At 40.2% G+C, this 21,419-nt stretch overlaps 1 protein-coding gene across 2 annotated transcripts in view; it reads left to right on the forward strand.

Moving 5' to 3' along the window:
* Cdc42 (cell division cycle 42) overlaps nt 1-20,642 on the forward strand; it is a 37,434-nt gene extending 16,792 nt beyond the window's left edge. The window contains exons 2-6 of one of the 2 annotated variants that reach the window (XM_021159845.3): nt 5,316-5,470; nt 8,060-8,132; nt 11,326-11,435; nt 11,543-11,740; nt 19,152-20,642. In XM_021159845.3, coding sequence (XP_021015504.1) covers nt 5,366-5,470; nt 8,060-8,132; nt 11,326-11,435; nt 11,543-11,740; nt 19,152-19,241 — 576 coding nt within the window. In that variant the 5' untranslated portion in view covers nt 5,316-5,365 and the 3' untranslated portion in view covers nt 19,242-20,642. Of the gene's footprint in view, nt 1-5,315; nt 5,471-8,059; nt 8,133-11,325; nt 11,436-11,542; nt 11,741-17,723; nt 17,911-19,151 lie in introns of those variants that run through there. The other variant, XM_021159846.3, reaches the window with a different exon arrangement.
* The last annotated feature ends 777 nt before the right edge of the window (nt 20,643-21,419 follow it).

The following is a 21,419-nucleotide window of genomic DNA, read 5'->3' on the forward strand; positions in this document are numbered from 1 at the left end:
GTAATAGTGGGAGAATTAATACAGTAAGTTATATTTATTCCGTGGTTCAAAAACATTTACAATGTATTGCTTGTTTGGGGAAGAAGGTATTTATGGTGGAGGTATAGAAGAGTTTTATGTGAACTAGGGATATACTTCAGTTGCTTAGAATGTACAAAGCTCTGGTGCATATCTCTAGCTCTGAGGCCAGCCTAGGATACACGAGACTGTCAGACTTTTTTTTTTTTTGGTAGTAATTCCTAAGCAATAGTGTGCTCTTAGTAGACTATTTGTATCAGTTCATGTGTTCTGATGTAGAACCCTATAAATAGGACAGTGTGCTAGAACACTTCCATGTAAATGTGGACTGCTTCTGTAATATGAGCACATGTGTGAGGCAGAGATAGATGTCAGGTGTCTTCCTCACTTTGCAACTTACTTTGTTTCTGTGACAGGGTCTTTCACTGACCTGGCACTTGCTGATTCATCTAAACTAACTGTCCAGCAAGCTCCAGGAATAATTCTGTCTCCAGTGCCAGGACCAGTGTGTATAGATGTGTCTGCTTTTGATACTGGGGATGGACTTTAGGACTGCATGTTTGTTAGCACTTACCAACTGAGCCATCTTCCCATCACTACGTGAGGTTTAGGAGATAGTTCATTTGCTAAAGTGTGCAAGGAAGCCTATGAGTTTGATCCCCAGAACCCATGCTATAAAAAGCTGGTCAAGGTGCTAGGTGTGCCTTTAATCCCAGCACTTGGGAGACAGAGACAGGGGATCTTTGTGAGTTAAAGCTACCCTGTTTTACATAGTGAGTTCCAGGACAGCCAGGGCTACATAGAGAAGACCACTTCCCACTCCCCTACCTTCCCCAAAAGAGAAAAAATATCTGGACATGGTAGTGGTGTGCACCTATAATCCCATCACTAAGCAGCCAGAGACAGGCAGACCCCTGGGCTCATTGGCTAGTCAGCCTAGCCCTTTTGGTGAGCCCCAGGCCGATCAGCGAGAGACCTGGTCGGTCCGTCTGTGTTTGTCTCTGTCTCTGTCTCTCTTTTCTTTGGTTTTTCAAGACAGGGTTTCATTGTGTAGCTCTGGCTGTCCTGGAACTCACTCTGTAGACAAGGCTGGCCTCGAACTCAGAAATCCGCCTGCCTCTGCCTCCCAAGTGCTGGGATTAAAGGCGTGTGTCACCACTGCCCGGCTTTTTTTTTTTTTAAGATTTTATTTATTATGTCTAAGTTCACTGTAGCTGTCTTCAGACACACCAGAGAGGCCGTCAGATCTCATTACAGATGGTTGTGAGCCACCACGTGGTTGCTGGGATTTGAACTCAGGATCTTTAGAAGAGCAGTCAGTGCTCTTAACCGCTGAGCCATCTCTCCAGCCTTTCTTGCTTTCTTTTTTTTTAATACAGATTTATTTTTATATGCATTGGTGGTTTGCTGCATGTATGTCTGTGTGAGGGTACCAGATCCCCCTGGAACTGGAGTTATAGACAGTTTTGCCACGTGGGTGCTGGGAATTGAATCTGGGTCTTCTGGAAGAGCAGCTAGTGTGTTTAACCATTGAACCATCTCTCCAGCCTCTTTATGGGTTTTAACTCCCAAGATTCTCAAAGGGTATTTGAAACACCAGATGTAAGAACTAGAAGATAAAAGCATTAGTGTTGAGGGCTGGAGAGATGACTCAGCAGTTGAGATGGAATACCAATGTTGGCAGAGAACCCTAGTTTGTATCCTACCACTCATGAGAGGCTGCTCACAACCACATGCTTGTTTTGAGCCAGGGGTTCTCTGTGTAGTGGCTGTCCTGGAACTCACTTTGTAGTCCAGGCTGACACTGACCTCAGACATCTGCCTACCTCTGCCTCTGGAGTGTTGGGATTAAAAGGTGTGCACAGCACAGTCCTTCTCACAACTATTTACAATAGTAGTTCTAGGATACCTGATGCCCTTTTCTGGCTTCTGCATGCACCTGTGCATGTCTGCCTTTTTTTTTTTTTTTAAAGATTGATTTTGATGGCATGAGCATTCTAGCACTAATGAGGCAGAGGCATGCAGATCTTGAGTTCCAGGTCAGCTTGGTCTACATAGCAAGTTCCAGTACAGTATGGGCTACACAGAGAAACCCTGTCTCAAACAAACAAATAATTATTTTTTAATTATGTATAGTATGTGCACATGTGTTGTAGGTGTCAGATTTCCTGCATCAGGAGTGACAGGCCGGGAACTGAGCTGGGGTTGCCTCTAAGAACAGAGCAAGGTCTTAATTGCTGAGAACTCTCTACCTATTGCTGTTTTAAGTTTACATTTTAGGCCAGGTGTGGTAGCACACGCCTTTAATCCCAACACTTGGGAGGCAGAGGCAGGCGAATTTCTGAGTTCAAGAACAGCCAGGCCTACACAGAGAAACCCTGTCTCGAAAAAAACAACAAAAACAAAAGTTTTATCATCTATTCAGTTTACTCTCTGGGGAAGAGTTATATTTTTTTATCGTCATATGTAGAGAAGAAAGTTCAAACCTACAAAGATGGAGTGTGATGGAGCCAGTCTGATTACAGAACTCAGGCCCTAGACAAGGAACCCACAACGAGTTTCTAAAAATTGCTGAGGTTGGGAAACATGAAATGAGGAACACTTCGTGGGTAGATGATGGGTTAGGGACAATGGCTGCATTACTCTGTCTGCCCTCTTCCACTTAAATTCAGTTTGCAGGGTGAAGAAATGAAAAATGAACTCCTGTGTCTTGTTTTTACTTTATTTCTCCTTTCATCTTTGTATTGTTGGCAACTATCAAAGTGAAACATGTAGTCACCCCCCTCCCCTTTTTTTAAACTAATGTTACTTTTTGGAAGAGAGAGAACAGTGATGTTTAAGAGCACAAATTTGGGACTAGGTGCTTGGATATAAATGGCAGTTTCACTACTCTGCTGAGTGATTGTAATCAGTTATTTGACTTCATTGAGGCTCATCTCGCCTGTAAAATGTGTAGAAGACACTGGATTCCTTAGAATAGTGGTTCTTCTTTTTTTTTAAAACATTTATTTATTTATTTATTTATTTATTTATTTATTTATTTTTAGTACACTGTAGCCGTCTTCAGACACTCCAGAAGAGGGAGCCAGATCTCATTACGGATGGTTGTGAGCCACCATGTGGTTGCTGAGATTTGAACTCAGGACCTTCAGAAGAGCAGTCGGTGCTCTTAACTGTTGAGCCATCTCTCCAGCCCAGAACAGTGGTTCTTTCCTAATGCCATGACCCTAATATAGCTCTTCATGTTGTGGTGACCCCCCCCCAACCATAAACATATATTCGTTGCTACTTCATAATTAATTCGCTGCTGTTATAATCATAATGTAAATATTTTTGGAGGTAGAGGTTTGTCGAGGGGGTGGTGATCCACAGGCTGAGAAGCTTTGCCTGGCTGAGTGGCTGGAGGATGAAGAGTAGTGTGTGTTGAACAGTCAAGGCATCTGGTGAGCACTTGGTACTCATTATCATGGTTACAGTCCAAGAACAATTCTAGGTTGAACTAGTAACTGACTTGGTGATCAGACTATTTGCTCATTAAATGCTTTGCTAGTCTAAATGCTGTTTTTGCTTTTTTTTTTAAAGAGACTTAGGGCCTTGAGCTTCTGATCCTTCTGCCTCCACCTCCTCAAATAGTGTTGAGATTATTTGTTGAGTCTAATCTTTTTGGGCTGGAGGGAAAATCATTCATCATTGGTAAAGACCATGAGGACCTGGGTGCAATCTCCAGAGCCCACATAAAACAGTTGGTCCTTTTCTACAAAAGCTTATCTCTTCTGCTTTGTGAACAGCAGACTAATGAGAAAGCTTGTTAAAAACCCGAGGTGGATGGCGGCTCCAGAATGACATCTGAGGCCATCCTACACTTTTGCACACAAGCACATGTGGACTTAAACACATTCACAGACACACAAAGATTCCATATCTTAATATCCCAGATTAAAAAATTAGTGTGGGGTGGGGGTTGTAGGGGTAGGGTGGCTCACTGAAGAGATGGTTTAGTGGTTAACATTTGTAAAGAATCTTGGTTCCATCCTAGCACCAGTGTTGTGGCTCACAGCTGTCTCTTCTGATATCTGTGGGCACTAGGTACACAATAGGCATATGCATGAGCAAAACATACATACAACAGATCTAAACATTTTTTTTGAGGGGAAATCTTTAAGTACAATAAATTCTTGATGTATTTGTAATTGACAGGTGGTAAAACAGTAGTAAGAGAAACTAAAGTGTGTATGTGCACACATGTGTTAGTGCTTGCATGGCATGCGTATTTGTGTTGATGTGTGTTCATGCATGCATGAACACACTCTCTGGTATACTTGTAGAGGTCAGAGGACAACCTTGAATGTCAGTCCTTGCCTTTGATCGTGTTTTTTTGAGACAGGGTTTTCTTGTTTACTGCTTCGTGTACCATATATGCTGTAAGCTTCTTCCTCCAGCCTCCCAGTGGGGCACCCTGGGATTACTGGCACTGTCTATCACTACTGCACCTAAGTTTTATTTGATTCTGGGGATCTGAGCTTAGGTTGTTAGGCTTGTGTGGAAAATGCTGTACCTCTGAACCATGTTCCTAGCCCATATAATAATTACAATTTAAAATTTATCACTATGGCTATAAGAGCTGATATTTTCATTGTAAAAATGTAGGTTGAAACTCTTGAGGCCATGAGTAATAACTAGGCTAACTGGTGCTGACATGGCTGCTGAGAACTAGAGGTCACTCTGATGATTGTCCAGGCCCTTATGCTCACAAGTTCTGAGGGGGATGGGCGAAGGCTGTGCTGCTTGTTACTCTATCCTGAGTTACTGCAGCTCTAAGGCTGGGCAGTGAGTCATTTTTTAGAGTATTCTTTGGGCTGCAATTGGTCTTGCATATAATACGTGTGTGCTCACACTAAAGCAGCTTTCACAAACTATACTTCATATACCACATGAGACTCTTTTTATAACACCTTCCTTGCCCAAGGCAGGCGGATCTCTGAGTTTGAGGCCACTCACAGAGTGAATTCCAGAACAGCAAGGGCTACACAGAGAAACCCAGTCTCAGGAAAAAAAAAAAGGAATATTTCGGTCACTGTTCTACTTTGATACTTAAGACAAAACAACAAGGTCCAGAAACTTAGCAAATGAATCCTTGTAATTGCTGCTCTGAGCAAGTTGCCATTTTTTCTTTTTAGAGGTTTTCAGTCATAGCAGTAATGCTAGTTCTGGTTTGAGTGGCCGAACCTGTTGTTAGGGGAAAAAAGTATGGATTTAAATATAAATCAATAAAATAATTGTCTTTAATTTCTTTTTAGGTCAACATCTAATTTGAAATATTAAAAGTGGATACAAAACTGTTTCCGAAATGCAGACAATTAAGTGTGTTGTTGTTGGTGATGGTGCTGTTGGTAAAACATGTCTCCTGATATCCTACACAACAAACAAATTCCCATCAGAATATGTACCAACTGTAAGTATAAAGGCTTTTTACTAGCAAAAGATTGTAATGTAGTGTCTGTCCATTGGAAAACACTTGGCCTGCCTACACTATTTTTGACTGTCTTGCCCTTTTAAAAAAAATTAAATTTTACTACCTTTATTACTTTGTGGGGTGTGTGTTATATGTACATACCTGTGTCCTGCTGTGGTGTATGTGTGGATGGCAGAGGACAATTTGAAGGGGTCTTTTTCCATTGTGTGGGCTCTTAAGTTGAACTTAGGTTGTCATGGTTGGCAGCAAATGCCACACACAGCAGCCCACTGTTTGACAGTTTAAAGGTTTTTGACTTCTCATGCATGATTACTTTAAAATAGAACAGCTAGGGTTGGAGAGTTGGCTCCACAGTTAAAAACGCTGGCTGCTCTTCCAGAGGACTCAAGATTCAATTCCTAGCACCCACATGGTGGTTCATAGCTACCTAGAATCCAGCGCCCTTTTCTGACTTCTGATGGCACTGGGCAATCATGTGATACACAGACATACATGCAGGCAAAGCACATATACATATAAAAATAAGATAATAATAAAGGTAAGTAAAGTAAAAGATGAAAATGAGTCTTAGGTAGAAGGGGTGACACACGGTCTGTAAGAAGGTCTGGAAGGTCATGAAGCATGGGCTGTCAGTTTGCAGAAGTGCATCCTACATTTGGGATGAGGTGACTTTTTGTGTCTGTGCCATTGATTAATAAAGCCTAGAGACCTCCTGGGGCGCAAATATAAGGATCTTATAATTTCAGAGAAAGTAGTAATGTTTCTGCTTACCTTGTGGAGCTGTTCTCTAAATAGTGATGAGGTTTCATTTCACACTGAATTTTAGGGGTAGAGGGCAGACTTTTCTAAGAGCATTCAGATCTGCCTGGAGTCTTGGGAGACTCACTGTAATTGCTGTATTAACTCCTCCTTAGACGGGAAGAGGAGAGAGAGGAATAATTCAGTAACTAGAGGAGACACTGATTGGAGTGATACTTGGGAAAGCATGTTTGGGGCTACAAGATTTATTCAGAGTTGCGTGTGTAATTATGTTAAATGTACTTGCCCTTTCAGTGCTGAGAGGAGAGTAAGTTTAGGAACTATAAGGGTCCAAAATATACCTACTATGGAACTCGTATCTTTTGGAATTGACCAAAAAAAAAAAAAAAGAGTCTGGAACCTGAGGTCAATCTTCAGAGACATAGTTAACATAGTTAACTCATAGTTAGCCTCTGTGATGGCGCAGCTGGTGAGGTTAGGCTAAGGCTGCATGAAAGAAGATGAAGTTTCTTTGAGGGCTGAGAACTTAAGGATGTAATTTGGTAATAAAACTACAGTTTTGAGTTGGCCCATTAATCAGAAGATGTTTTAAAGGTACAAGGGGCTTTGTGAGACGTGATGTGGATCATTTCGTAAGGTGAGATAGCCATTGGGAATTTGGTGTCTTGAGTTTTTACTTGCAAACATGATTTCCAAGTCTTTCATGACTTTATTTGATGTGATGAATTGACAGCGGGCTTCTAGGGGGTTGGTGAGATGGCTCAATGGGTAAGAGCATTGATGCTCTTCCAAAGGACCTGAGTTCAAATCCCAGCAATCACATGGTGGTTCACAGCCACACATAATGAGATCTGACGCCCTCTTCTGGTGCATCTGAAAACAGCTACAGTGTACTTATTTATAATAATAAATAAATCTTTTAAAAAAAAAGAAGAAAATGGGTTTCTGGGTGTTTTATATGTCTGTGTATTGTTGGGGAAAGAATAGCAGTAGGGTAAATTTTTAAATGGGCCTCCATTTAAAATGGCTAAGATAGATGCTATCCAACATACCTGACACATTCCTGTTGTTCTCTTTAATCAATTATTTTATTAATTTTTATTTGTGTGATATGCCATGTCCACAGGAGTGCAAGTGCTTACAGAGGCCAGAGCTCCCACGCCCAGCCATATTGGACATTGTTAAAGTCTAGCACTGTCTTAAATTTTTTAGATTTGAAGGTGGTTTTTTAAAAAAATTATATTTATTTTTGAGACAGGCTTATATAGCCCATAGTGGCTTCAAAGTCACTAAGTAGGTCAAAGTGACCTTGGTCTGCTTTTTTTCCCCTGCCTCTACCTCCTAAGTGCTGGGATTATAAAAGTTTTTTACTGTACCTACTTTATTTTTTCCTTTTTCTTTTTTTTTTTAAGCAGATTTATTTTCTTTAGCAAAATGTTTTATTCAAAAGCTTCTCAATACCACTAGTTGTCAGAAAGAATGACTATCACTTTTCCTTTACTGCCCAACCCCATTGAAGAGGCCTGTAAGGGTCCTCTGTAGTTGAAGGCCCACTTTCTGTGATATACTTAACGATTTTGTGTTTCCTTGTGTATGAGGCTGGTGCCAAACAGATATCCTAGGGAAAAGTCTTTCATTTTTTCCCCCAAGAACCATTCAGCTCATACAAGAACACGGTTGTCGAGATTGGTTACAAAAAAGAAAACGGACTAAGGGAAAATGAATCTCCTTCTTGGGAAGGAGTTAAATGGCTAAGAGTTATGCTATCTCACCCACTAACAATATTGCATTTCTTTGTTTTGTTTTTAGGTTTTTGACAACTATGCAGTCACAGTTATGATTGGTGGAGAGCCATACACTCTTGGACTTTTTGATACTGCAGGTGAAAACTTACGTCTCATAATATTTTGATCTGTAACAGTTGCTGCTACTGAGTGTCTTTTGGACACCATGAAATGAGTGTCTCAGTAATCATTTATCTTTTGTTAATAGCTAAGCAGGGTTGAATATACTGATGGGTGTCACACACCCAGCATCCAGGGCTGTAGACAGACCCCCATCTGAAAAACCTGCCTGCCTGCCTGCCTTATCTGCCTGCCTGCTTCTTCCCTCTCTTCCCTCCCTTCAAGCTTCTCTTGACTTTGGATGGCCAATAGGAGTTTGGAGTATCCTGGGTGTATGAAAGAAGATACAATACAGTCAGAAAATCCTTAGGTAAATTCCAGTGGGTTTGGAGGCTGGAAAGAGACTAAGAAGATGAGCTTAGAAAACATGTCTGCTGATCATTTCCTTCACTTCCTTGTTCTGGCCTCACAGTTGGAGACTAGGGATGTAATTTAGTTTAACATACTCCCCTTGTATGCACGAGGCCCTGATTCACTCCCCAGCATTACTACTTAAGTCTGTTCTGTCTGTAATCACAGCAGTCCTGGGCAGAAGCAGGAAGATCAGAAACTCAAGGTCTTAAAACAAATTTAAGGCCAGGCAGGGCTACAAAAGACCATGAAATGAAATAATCTTAGTTGTGTAAATATGACCAAGGCTGTAAACTTGGTATTTATTTATTAGGGTGGTTGTTTCATTAGAAAATTTTTGTAGTATATTTTGTCTGTATAATGCAGATATAAAGAATGTCTTACTACACATAAACCACATTTAGCTGAGAGCACTGTGCCTTTTTTTTTTTTTTCTTAAAACAGCTCTCTAAATTATTTTCAGTTTGTTTTTAATACTGGCTTCTTCATTTTTTTCTGGGTAGTCTTTTAAATAAAAAGAAAACCAAAAAACCAAACCAAACCAAACCAAAAAAAAAAAAAAAAAAAAAAACAACCCAGTGTCTTACTGTGGCCTTGCTACTTGGAACTCTTTATGTGGATCAGGCTGGCCTTGAACTCACAGATCTACTTGCTTCTGCTTCCCAAGTACTGGCATTAAAGGCATGTGCCACCACACCTGGCCAGTTGTAAGCATTTAAAAACATTCTTCAAAAGTTTGTTTGTTTGTTTTTTATGTTTTTGAGAGAGTATCCTTATGTAATCCAAGTTAGTTTTGAATATAAAATCTCTCTGCCTCAGTCTTCTGACTGCTGGGATTACAGGTGTGCCCAGCTAAAAAGTGTTACTGAGTATGACAAAATTAATTTTGGTGGTGTTAGGTTTGATGAATTTTAATGACCTCCACCATAATCAGTGGTTGTCTCTTAGCAATTTTATCTGTCTATCCATATCCATATCTGTCATCCATATCCTAAAATTCTGCTTCTGCTTTGCAGAGTGTTTTGGCCTTGGCAGCCATAGATGGTTTCTGTTTCTTTACTCTTCTGGGATTTCTTACGAGTCATTTATGTTTGACATGTGAGAGAGCCATTCTTAGGCAAATGCCAGTGCTTCTTTTTGTTGCTATGCTCTATTCTACTCTGACTGAATATAGCACAGTTGTGTTTTCACATGTGAACTGATTTGTTTGGTTCCAATTTTAAACTACTAGAAATATTGGTGCAAAGAACTGCTCCTGTTTATCTGTTGTTAGTAATGTTGCTGTGAACATAGGTTAACAAATCCTTCTTGGAGACTCTGCTTTCAGTTCTTATAGCTCTGCATAGCTGTAAGTGGAGTTGCTGAACAGTTGAAAAATCTGTTTTTATTTTAGGAATTTCTGTGTTTCAGTTTTATGTTCCTGTCAATACTTTGGAGAAATGTTAATAAGCCTTCTGCCTGTTTTTGTAAATTGGATTCGCTTGTGATTTGGTTAACTCTTGCCTTTCTAGTTATTATTCTCTCATCCAGATCATGGTTCTTTTTTCCCCTTCAAGACACCCTACCAAGATCGATCAATTAATTGATCTTTATATCTATTTGTATATTCATTCATTCATTCATTCATTCATTCATTTTTGATACCTTAAGTCATCCTGCATATGAGCATAGGGTGTCTTTCCATTTTTTTTAGGACTTCCTATGTTTAGTTTTTGCCATTTTTATTTTGTGACTCTTTCACCTCTGGCTAACTCCTAATTATTTTACATCTCCTTCATTCTTGCCAAGTTCCTTTTTTCTAGGCCCTTCCAGTTACAGATACTGACTTTAACATGTACCTATGGACCGAGCATTGGGTTTAGTCTGGTAGTTACTATGGATGGTGGATGCCTTCAGTAGAGTATTTTGTTAGGTGGTTTCACTGTGGTCTTTAGTAGCTAGAAGTAAATATGATTTTTTTCTTAAGCTACACCTGTAGTAATGATTTATTGTTGTTACATTATTACTGAGTTATTAATAAAGAACTTAAAAAAAAAAGTAGTATGCCAATTTCCTTGCTGTTTAATTTAGTGGCATATATAAATAGGACTAGCACAGAGAGAATTGTCCAAACAGCATATTATTAAGCTATACCTTTGATTAGGAAAATTGCTTTGTCACTAAGGGCTGATATGCTAAGAGCTGAATACCTGAAGTGTTACCGGAGCTGTAATCCCCCTGCCCTCCTCTTTTTTGAAACAAGACTTTTACTATGTAGTTTTGGCTGTCTTGGAGCTTGGTTTGTAGACTACCCAAACTTGTAGTGCCTCTGCTTCCTGAGTTCTGGGTTTATGGGCATGCACACTATCTCCATTTTTTTCCTTTTAAATTACATGTGTGTATGTATGTATGTATGTATGTATGTGGAAGCACATGCCATAGCATGTATATGTGGAAGTCAAGAAGCTAAACTTGGGGGAGTTGATTTTCTCCTTTCACCATCTGTTTTCTGGGGACTGAATTCAGGTTGTTAGGCATGTCAGCTACCATCTTTACCACTGAGTGATCTTGCTAGCTCCGCCATGCTCATCTTTGACAATTTTTTATATGATCTCATGCTCACACTTAACCTTCCTGCCTCGTCTCACTAGTGCTGAGATTATAAGCTTATGCCAACCATGCCTGGTTTTAATGTGGTATAGGGCTTGAATCCAAGGCTGTATGTGTGCTAGGTTATCACTCTGTATACTAAATACCTATAGCTTTAGCCCTTGACCTGTGATTTTAATGCCGCAAGGATACCAGATCTCAGTTGCCAACCTCTCTTAACTTTTTCTTTAGGGCAAGAGGATTATGACAGACTACGGCCGCTAAGTTATCCACAGACAGATGTTTTTCTAGTATGTTTCTCAGTGGTCTCTCCATCCTCATTTGAAAATGTGAAAGAAAAGGTAAGTCAGGTTCTGCCCCTTGAAACCTGCAAGCACAGAATTTCTGTTGCCCTGTTACAGTTTCAGTGGCTTGTGGATTAACAAAGCATTTAAAACCTTGCTTTTAGTGGGTGCCTGAGATAACTCACCACTGTCCAAAGACTCCTTTCTTGCTTGTTGGGACCCAAATTGATCTCAGAGATGACCCCTCTACTATTGAGAAACTTGCCAAGAACAAACAGAAGCCCATTACTCCAGAGACTGCTGAAAAGCTGGCGAGGGATCTGAAGGCTGTCAAGTATGTGGAGTGCTCCGCCCTCACACAGGTAAGGAGGGCTCTGGAACCTATGTCTCTGTAGTCAATTGTTTTGAGCATTAGGATACAGAGGCTCTTTCCTTTTATTCTTTCTTTTTTCCCTTAAAAATTTGTCCGTGAATGTATACTGTGTGAGTGTAGTTCTGCAGAGTACATAAACTGACATGACTATTCCAAGGTAGAGTTGAGAGGAAGGTTTTTTATTGTAGATATGAAGGAGAGACATCAGGACGAATCCAGAGATGAGAGAGAAAATAGTAGACTGAACATGGCCAGCAAACTGGACTTGGCCATGGTGGTGGTGGGGTTTGAAGGAAGAAGAGAGAGGAGGACCAAGAGAGGGCTGAAATAGAAGGGAATGAGAAGCTGGAGGTGGAGTGGGGTGGGGTGGGATGGGGGCTTCTGAGCTGGAGAAGTTGAGGGTAAGGAGTGGGTGGAAGTCAGCATGCACTTGGTTATGCTAATAGGCACCCTACGTAGCAATTTGTCCCTTCTGCCAGTGATAAGAAAATGACTTCCTGAGGAATGAGGGCTTTTGTCCAACTGTCAGAATTTGGCCCTGACATTTCAGCCTTTTGTTTATGATAAGGGCAACATAATCTCTTCTGATTGCTTCTTAGCTGAAATTAAGACATTGTTGTCAGAGCTCTGGAAGACTGGGATGCCTGTTTAAGATTGGGAGATTCCAGTGCTTTGTGCAGTCTGGAATAAAAAATGACAGAGACCACTATCTAGACAGTTGTCCCAGATTCCTATGGTCCTATTGCACTGTGGTCAGAGGTGGTCTTTGGCCATTAGGCCAGGAGAGGGAGGCCTTTTTTTGTGGAGAAGGAACATGGGAGAGACTGACCTCCTCTTGTCTTCAGCAACACTTAGCAATAAATCATAGCAGTAAGTTTTCCTGTGTCTGGTTTGCCCACAGTGCAGGCTGGGCCCTAGTGGGCAAGGCAGTGGGCCAGTCTGCCCACTGGTTAATGTACTATAAACCAGGTTTAGTCCTTTGTCATGTTGCCTATATATCTTCTTGAAGAACCTGAAGAAGTGGGTTGTGTATCACTGTTAGGATTTGGGAGTCACTGTCATATAATAAGTTTAAGCATATTAAATGCCATATTCAACAGGTCTCTGACAGGCTTGAGGGCTAGTACCCACCGAGCTATCTGAGTTAAACAATCTTTGTCTGTTTTCAGGTATCTGTGCTAAACTGTACCTTGCAAACATAAAACAAGGGGCTAAGTAAAACTTAATCTTGTAATTATGTCAATTCATAGCGAAACCTCAAATATATTTTTGGACACATTAAAAGATTTGATCATTTATTTATAAGGTTACTATCAACTTGCATTTCTTTTTCTTTTTTTTTTTTAAGATTTATTTATTTATTATATGTAAGTACACTGTAGCTGTCTTCAGACACTCCAGAAGAGGGCGTCAGATCTCATTACGGGTAGTTGTGAGAGCCACTTTGTGGTTGCTGGGATTTGAACTCAGGACCTTCAGAAGACTAGTCAGTGCTCTTAACCGCTAAGCCTTCTCTCCAGCCCCTTAACTTGCATTTCTTAATTATCCTTAACAGTTTACAATAATTTAGTAGCTTCCTAAGATTAGGACTTTGTGGGGTTTTTTTGTTTGTTTGTTTTTGTTTTTTGTTTTTGTTTTTTTCGAGACAGGGTTTCTCTGTGTAGCTCTGGCTGTCCTGGAACTCACTCTGTAGACCAGGCTGGCCTTGAACTCAGAAATCCACCTGCCTCTGCCTCCCAAGTGCTGGATTAAAGGCGTGAGCCACTACCTGCTAGGACTTTGTGTTTTATCTCTGTTAAGTTTAGATTTAAAAATTACGGATTTTGATTTTGCTCTTCTAGTATCAAAATAAAATTTGTAAATCTATAAATATAGTTTGTAGTTAGAGACTGGGCACGTTTCTGACCTTTATGGAATATAAAAGCATCCTTGGTAACCTGTTTCCGTGGTCAGCTCATGTCATGCGTTGCTTGCGGCTTAGTTAGATGTGGATGAAGCCATGACTTGCAGCATCTTTATCCCGTAGCACAGATGGCAGGCAGCCGTTTGCTGTTTGAATCCCAGAATGGAATTGTGTTATGTGGTTTACGATTATCTAAGTACAAACTTTCAATTACTAACCCTGATCATGAGTTTTACCCGTATCCGATGATTTATAAGTCAGTGGTCCTGCCTTTGACCCTGGGCTTTAAAAACATGCCTGGGTCTGACAGCAGCGAACTAGAACAGTATAAGCCAGCAAGGGAACAGTATAAACAATTTTAATATTATCCATATTTAAATAACATCTGAATCCTTGTTATATTAGATCCAATGGCCAGAAACCAAGACATGTATTGAGTGAGCCTAGGAGGCTGGCAGCAGGAGAAAGAAACTGCATTTATTCATGCATTCAGACCAGTCAGAGACAAACACACAGTGGCTGTGAACATTTTAAGTTAACTTTTGTTAATCTGAATAGACCTTTATAACCTTGAATTTTCATCATCATCTAAAGAATATTTTAAATCAGGGTTGAATCACATATATAGTGTGTTAATATTCTATCATAATAAAAACCTGCACCAATTTAAAGTATTTGAGACTTGTTACTCTTAGTCTAAAAGGAGATACAGTAATAAACAGAATTCATTAGGACTAAGAAGTTTTATAATTGTTACTTTATACCATATGGTCATCTTAAGATGATGAAATCACATGTCCAGTTGAAAGCCTTTTATATACAACCCATACCTGGTGCTAATGCTAGGTCCCTGGAGGAGCCCAGTGGAAGTGTCTGTAAGCTGACAGTATAGATGGAGTTAGTAAACTGTCAGGTAAGGTTCAGATAAGTGCAGACTTAAAAGTGGGTGTGTGGGCTCCCCCTCCCCACCATTTTAGATACTTAAATTTTTCTTCCTTACTATACCACACAATTTCTAGGTTAATTCAACTGGGACAGAATTAAGTGCAGTATTTGATGCTTTTGAGTCAGAGGACGTTACTCTCTGGGCTACTTTTGGCATAGTCTGCAAAAATATATGTCTTATATGTTACCTCCAGTCTCCTGTGTTTTTAAGGGTATTATTTCCCTTACGGAGTTTTCCTCTGGCCATTTTTGAGTGGTGTGTCTAGAAGTCCTTGGAGCTGAATTCAGGGAGCAGTGAGTGAGAGCAAACACGTGTGCAGTTCAATTTCCGTAACTTTATACCACTGTGTCTTGGTTCCTTTTCTCTTGTTCTAGCAAAATACCCTGACAGAAGCAACTTTAAGGAGAAAGGTTTATTTGGGCTCACAGTTAAAGTACAGTCCATCATGTGCAGAATGTCAAGGGAGCAGGGGCTCAGGCCACTGGTCACATTGTATCCAGTCCAGAAACAACAGTGCTGCCAGTGCTCAGCTTACTTTATCCTTATCCAGTCCCAAATCCTCTGCCCAGGAAATTGTCCCACCCATAATTAAAGTAGCTCTTCCCACATCAGTCAGTATAATCATGTTCATCTCCACACGCGTACCCAAGAGGTCATTTCCCAGACCTGTCTGGATTCGGCCAAGTTGATAGTTACTCACCATACATTGCCCATTCCTGGTTCTGAGTGTGGTTTTAGGAACAAAGGAAAGAATTTTGGTAGGAATTGGCATTCATACAACAGATCTACATGCCTAATGAAAATGAAGGCTACTAATATATAAAATACAATTTTTAATAATGTTGGGTTCTTGATCTAATATATGTCAGTAATATGTACAGTTACACATAGTTAAATTTTTTATGAGGGAGTTAGTGTGTGAAGGGCTGGATGCATAATTTAAGCTCTTGGCATTTTGCTTGGTTTTTTTTATTTCAACATAAAGCCATTATACTTAATAGATTCTGCAGAATAATTTTAAGGACTAATTTCTTAGTTCCATATCCCCCAAGCTCAGTTTAGCAGTTGATGTCATTGTAGAAGCAAACATTTAAAACTAACCCTTTATAGCACAGACTGAGACAAGCAAAGTGTTCTCGTATTATATCCCTGCCTGAGAGGCGAGGGCAGGCTTGCCTGTGTGAGTATGTGTGGGGAGTCAGGAGAAAGTATGTGGAGTCCAACAGCATGTATCTGAGGCAAGCTGTCTGTTCTTTAGATATGGGATGCTTTGGAGAAAGAGTTAAATAGATCATATGGACTCAGTTTCAGGTTGCTGGCAAAGCTTGTTCTAGACAATTGGACACTTTCTGTAAGATTTCCATTGTATTATTGAGTCATTTAGAACTGGACGAGTGGGGAGTTATATTTTTCTTTCCAGATTCTGAAGTTCGGAGAAGTCAAAGAAGTAAAAGATCAAAAATGGGGTTTGTGGTTATATGTAGAAGCTCAGTTTGTGGACTTCTCTTTAGCTAAACTTTTATGTAATAAGATAGTAATGAAGCTAAGATAAGCTTTGTCTCATAAGTTACTTGTTGATCTTTTCCTGAAGTAAATACATAAGAAAAGATTCTTTTTTTTTTTTATTAAAAAATGTTTGTTTTTCTTTTTCCTTTCCTTCCCTTACCCTTCTCCTTCCCCCTTCCCTTTCCCCTTTCCCTTTCTCTTTTCCTTTCCTTTCCTTTCCTGACAGGTTTCCCTCTGTAGCTCAGGTTGACTTCAAGCTCAGGATTCTCCTGTCTGCCTTCTGAGTGCTGACGTTAAGTCAGTCTCACTTGGCTAGGAGTTCCTTTTTCAATCTAGTATACCCTACTTTCTCACAGTCCTTTTCCCCATTATAATTATTACAAAGAATTTCGCTCCCATCCTCTGGTTTCTTTTTGTATTTGCCTGTGAGTATTCATACAGATGCATGGATAGACTTCAGAAGTACTTTAGCATTAGTCTAGTATTTCTACTGGGAAAAGGATGTAAAAGAAGAAAATGTGTAAACCTTATTTTTTGATTGCTATCTCATTTATTTTGTATCGAATGGATTGTGAGGCTATGGTTCCTCTGGGGGTGTAGGGTCTAAGGAGGACAATGACTGGGGTAGTGGGTAGTCCAGTGGTTGACACCACTGTGGCTCTGTTCTGGGATTTGGGAGACATTCCTACTTAAGATCAAACTGACCTAAAGAACATGTGAGACTGCTCTGAGTGGTAAACTGTGAGCTCCTGGGTAAGCCACCTGTCTGGGCCCAGAGTTCCACTGCTGTGAATTGCAGTATCCTTGGAGTTTCTTGCAGAGCTGTAAGTGTATTTCAAGTCTAGTCTCTAGATGTGAGGATGTTCTGTTTTCATTCCATGCTACATGTGCTGGACCCATGCAGACATCTGAAAGCATTGGACTGCTTGCTGACTCCCATTCTGAGACCCCATTCTCTGTTTCCTTATGACTTGGGAGGTGGTTCCCTGCTCTAGTAACATTGCTCAATACCTGAAGTGCATGCTGTTTCTGGGGTCCATTCCTTATGGTTACTGCTACTGTTGCATAGGGAATACTCCCGAGTGTCTGGGAAACTGACTTTTAAATCCTAATTAATCCCATCCAGATAGGTCACTGAACATGTGGCATGCCTGTTAGCTGCTGTTGGTGCCCTTTAGTTATTCAGGGGCTGAATTCACAAAAGCCTGTGATACTGTAGATTTATCCTCAAAAAGGGGTGTCGTCATCATCAATAGTAATGTTGGGGGGAATCTCACTTTTCTAACATATCTATCTTGTGTTTATAGAGTTATTTTTTCCCCTTGAGATTTTAAACCAAAATGTAATATTAGATTTCAGTATGTGATTCTTCTGGAAATTAACATACTGCATTTTTTCATTATTTTTCTTTGTTTAACTTTTTTGAGTGGAAATTTCTATCCAGTTATCTATCCTCTCGGTACTCACTCCCTTAAGAATGAACATTCTAGTTTCTACTTTCCTTAACACATTGCTTCTGTGAATTCAGCTCTTTTAATCCAGACTGCTATTTTATCTGCTAGTCTCTCTAATCCTCTAACCTGGCTGCTATTCTCTCTCCTCCCCTCTGTCTTGTAGAGAGGTCTGAAGAATGTGTTTGATGAGGCTATCCTAGCTGCCCTCGAGCCTCCGGAAACTCAACCCAAAAGGAAGTGCTGTATATTCTAAACCGTTTTCTCCTTCCCCTCTTTGCTGCTGCTTCCTGTCCCACTACTGTAGAAAGATCATTTAAAACAAAGGAATAAAACCATCCTGTTTGAAAGCCTCTGCGTCTTCTTACTCAACACTTTAGAGCAAACTCTGTATTCATTTTTGATCATGAATGCAATTAGAATACTTTTTGTGATCAGTAGTCACGTTAGACTTGTTTAACTTTCTGCTGCTTGAGTTGCCTGATGCGCAGAGCTTTTGGTTTGAATTATTGCAAAAGGGAATGTGGTCTGGCATTAAGAATGATGTCTTCTTGGAGAAAATAAGAGTTTTAAAGCTTCTAGATGTTAGTTCTAGATGGAGAAAGCATCACTAAACATCATTTTACGCTTACTGATTGTTAATTGTAATTGCATGACACACTATGAAAAGGGTTGACTTGCTAGTAGAGTGTAATGGGGAAGGGAGGATTCTCATGGTTTTCCTGTGTGCAGTGAAACTTTTGTGTTGCTCTTGCTTTGGCTGTTTGTGCCGTAGATGGAGTGTTTGTCATTCTGGGATGGGGAAGGTATCCATGTATCTGCTTACTGCTTTATGAGTTCATTGTTACACATTATCTCCTAATCCTAGCATCCATTTAACAATTGACTTAAGCTTTGCTGATATTGAAATGTAAAGCTACTGCCTTTATATTTTCCTGCTTTTGATTCTATTGTTGTGAGGGAAACATACAGTTGTGGTTATCTTTACATTTTGAAATTAAAAATATACAATTGTTTGTATAAATGCCTGGTGAAGCTTTATTCCTATTGCAAGAACTGGCTCTAACCTCACTCTTGTATCAGGTACCCACCTCTGCTTCTTTGACTCCCCTTGGCTTTGTTTAATTAGTGGGATAAAGGGAGTTCAAGGTGATTATATTTACAGCTGCCATACCCTCGCTGTCCACTCCCTGCCTTCCATACAACATGGATGCTGTCCGGATGTATTCTCTATTTCACATGCTGCTGCTCCATTTGAATGCAGAACTGCTTCCCATGTTCCCTATGGTAAATGTTTTAGCTACACATTACACAACTCATCGAATGAGCAAATGACATGTGCTTGTTTGTTTCTTGTGATATATATTGGTTTGCAAAAAGTATCTCAGAGGACCACTTACGAAATCTGCTCACCTGTGCCAGCATTGCTGAATCTCTCCTGTGCCCTGACAAGACAACTGAGTGAAGCAAAATTATTAGGTTGGGTTTCAGGGTTATTAATGTCTTTGGGGTTTGACTGTTTTAAACATGAACTCCAGTTCTGTTGTGATACTGAAAATCAGATTGCCCATTTCTTCTTTCTACCCCTTTTCAGAAAGGCCTAAAGAATGTGTTTGATGAAGCAATATTGGCTGCCCTGGAGCCTCCAGAACCGAAGAAGAGCCGCAGGTGTGTGCTGCTATGAACGCATCTCCAGAGCCCTTTCTGCACAGCCGGTGTTGTCGTCATACTAAAAGCAATGTTTAAATCAAACTAAAGATTAAAAATTAAAATTCGTTTCTGCAATAATGACAAACGCCCTGCACCTACCCACATGCACTCATGTGAGACAAGGCCCATTAGTATGGCCCCTCCTTGCCCTTCCAGTAATAGTTAATTTTGAATAATTATGTATTGTCTGAAAAGCGATGAGTGCTAGTTTTTGTTTTCCTTGTTTAAAAAAAAAAAAACAAAAATCCCCACAAATGTTTGTTGTTTTTTTGTTTAAAAGCAAGCATGCTTGTATTGACTGTAACAGACTAATTCAGATTGTCAAAGCTGCTCCCTGGTTCCATTTTGGAGAGTAATCTGGGGCATCTTAGTGTCTTCTGTTTTTGTTTTGTTTTTTCTCAACCCTTCTCTCCTTTTGGGGCGTGTATGGGGTTGTTTCTTAGACTTGTATTTTAAAATTTGTTAACCATAGGACAGCCTGTGGGGAGGAGGACAGAGTATTTCCACATTCCACTCCCTAGGTCTAGTTTAGCAAGCGTGTCCCCACCTGGTGCTCTTAGAAAGGAGTATAGAAAGGCCTCGATTGACAGCGTACTCCTTCTTGAAAGTTGCCTTTTCTCCCCACCTGAGTGGGTCCAGTCTGTGATGGAACTCATGAAGGTGGGCGGACGCTGTCTCGCCCCTCTTTCTAGGATGCACTCTGTATGTGACTGTGACTTTCAAGGGTATTTGTTTGCCAGTTGCTGATTTAGGGAGGGGAACAATTTCTATCTTCTTTCATTGATAAATGAAAAGTATTGCACCTTTGAAATACACCAAATGGATTGAGTTCCTAATTAAAAAAAGTTCTTTTGCCCCTGTTAGTCATTTTCTTACATGCTTAGCACAGATTCACAACTCACTGTGTAGTGTTCCTAGATTCAGCTGAAGACCTGGTACCTAGGGTTCCTGACGGGATGGTGTTAGGAAACACATCATGGCTGATGATTGCCATCTCCTTACAGGTGATGAGGTCACAGGCCTGCTTCATTAAGAAGCTATGAGCGCGTGGGCTGGGGAGCACACTTTTAACCAACATGGGGTCCAGTCAGGGCTGTCCCCTTTCTTCCTCCATGCCTATGAGGAACCTTTGAACAACTGGCTGAAGCTCTCGCAAGAAAAATGGCGAGAGCCTCATGATTCTTTCTAAGTGTTAATAGAGACTTTATCAGATTATTTTGTTTGCAGGTTCCAGTTTTTAAATAATGTTTAGGTAATCTCCTTTCTCAGTCCTGATCTTGTGGATTCGTTAGTGCCGAACCGATGCTTTCTTGTGTCTCAACTCTTTGTATATGAATTCTTTTCAGATGTATTAAACAAACAAAGCCCTTCCCAAGTGAGCCTGAAGGTTGTTATTTTCCTCCGTCTCTTACTTTTCAGGTATTTAGAAATGAGAATGTGACTCTTACATGACATCAACATCTAACACATTTTGGTATAAAACTTTAAAGCTTTATTTTTGTTTTCTGACAGTAAGCTTGAATTGTTTACCTCCATATGTTTAGGTTTATGTCTTCTCTCCTAAAACGGACAGGTGGCTCTGAAACTCACCTTGTGTGCTGAGCAGCTCAGAGTAGTAAGTGCAGAGATGTTTGTGACGCTCTCACCTCATGGAAGGCCACATTAGCATGCTCCTGTAGCACAGTGGGATGTAGACTGATTGCCCCAGCTTGCCTGCATTAACGTATAGCTTGTATAGTAAAATCTTTTTTTTTTTAATTTTTAATATTTTTATTACATATTTTCCTCAATTACATTTCCAATGCTATCCCAAAAGTCCTCCATAGCGCCCCCCATGTATAGTAAAATCTTAAAAACAGTAGTTTTCGGGACATCTAAAATGCAGGCAGGTTTGAGAACCACTGCTCCTAGGTGATTCTTTTTCTCATATTACAAAATTTGTTTTGTTAGTACGCTTCATTTTCTTTGTTGGCAAGAATGATGTACTTACCTCAGTTGCATTATACTGATATACTGTATGAGAAGCTTAGAACATTAATCCAGTCTGTGTAGTCTCGGTTCCCTATGGGATTCCAGATTTGCATGTTATGTTAGAACTAAGCAAAGGGGCTCGAAAAGGCACAGTGAAGCTTTTCTAAGTTTTGTTACATGC

This window comes from Mus caroli, unplaced genomic scaffold, assembly GCF_978045245.1.
Source record: "Mus caroli unplaced genomic scaffold, Mus_caroli_1 scaffold_6, whole genome shotgun sequence".
NCBI classification, from domain to species: Eukaryota; Metazoa; Chordata; class Mammalia; order Rodentia; family Muridae; genus Mus; species Mus caroli.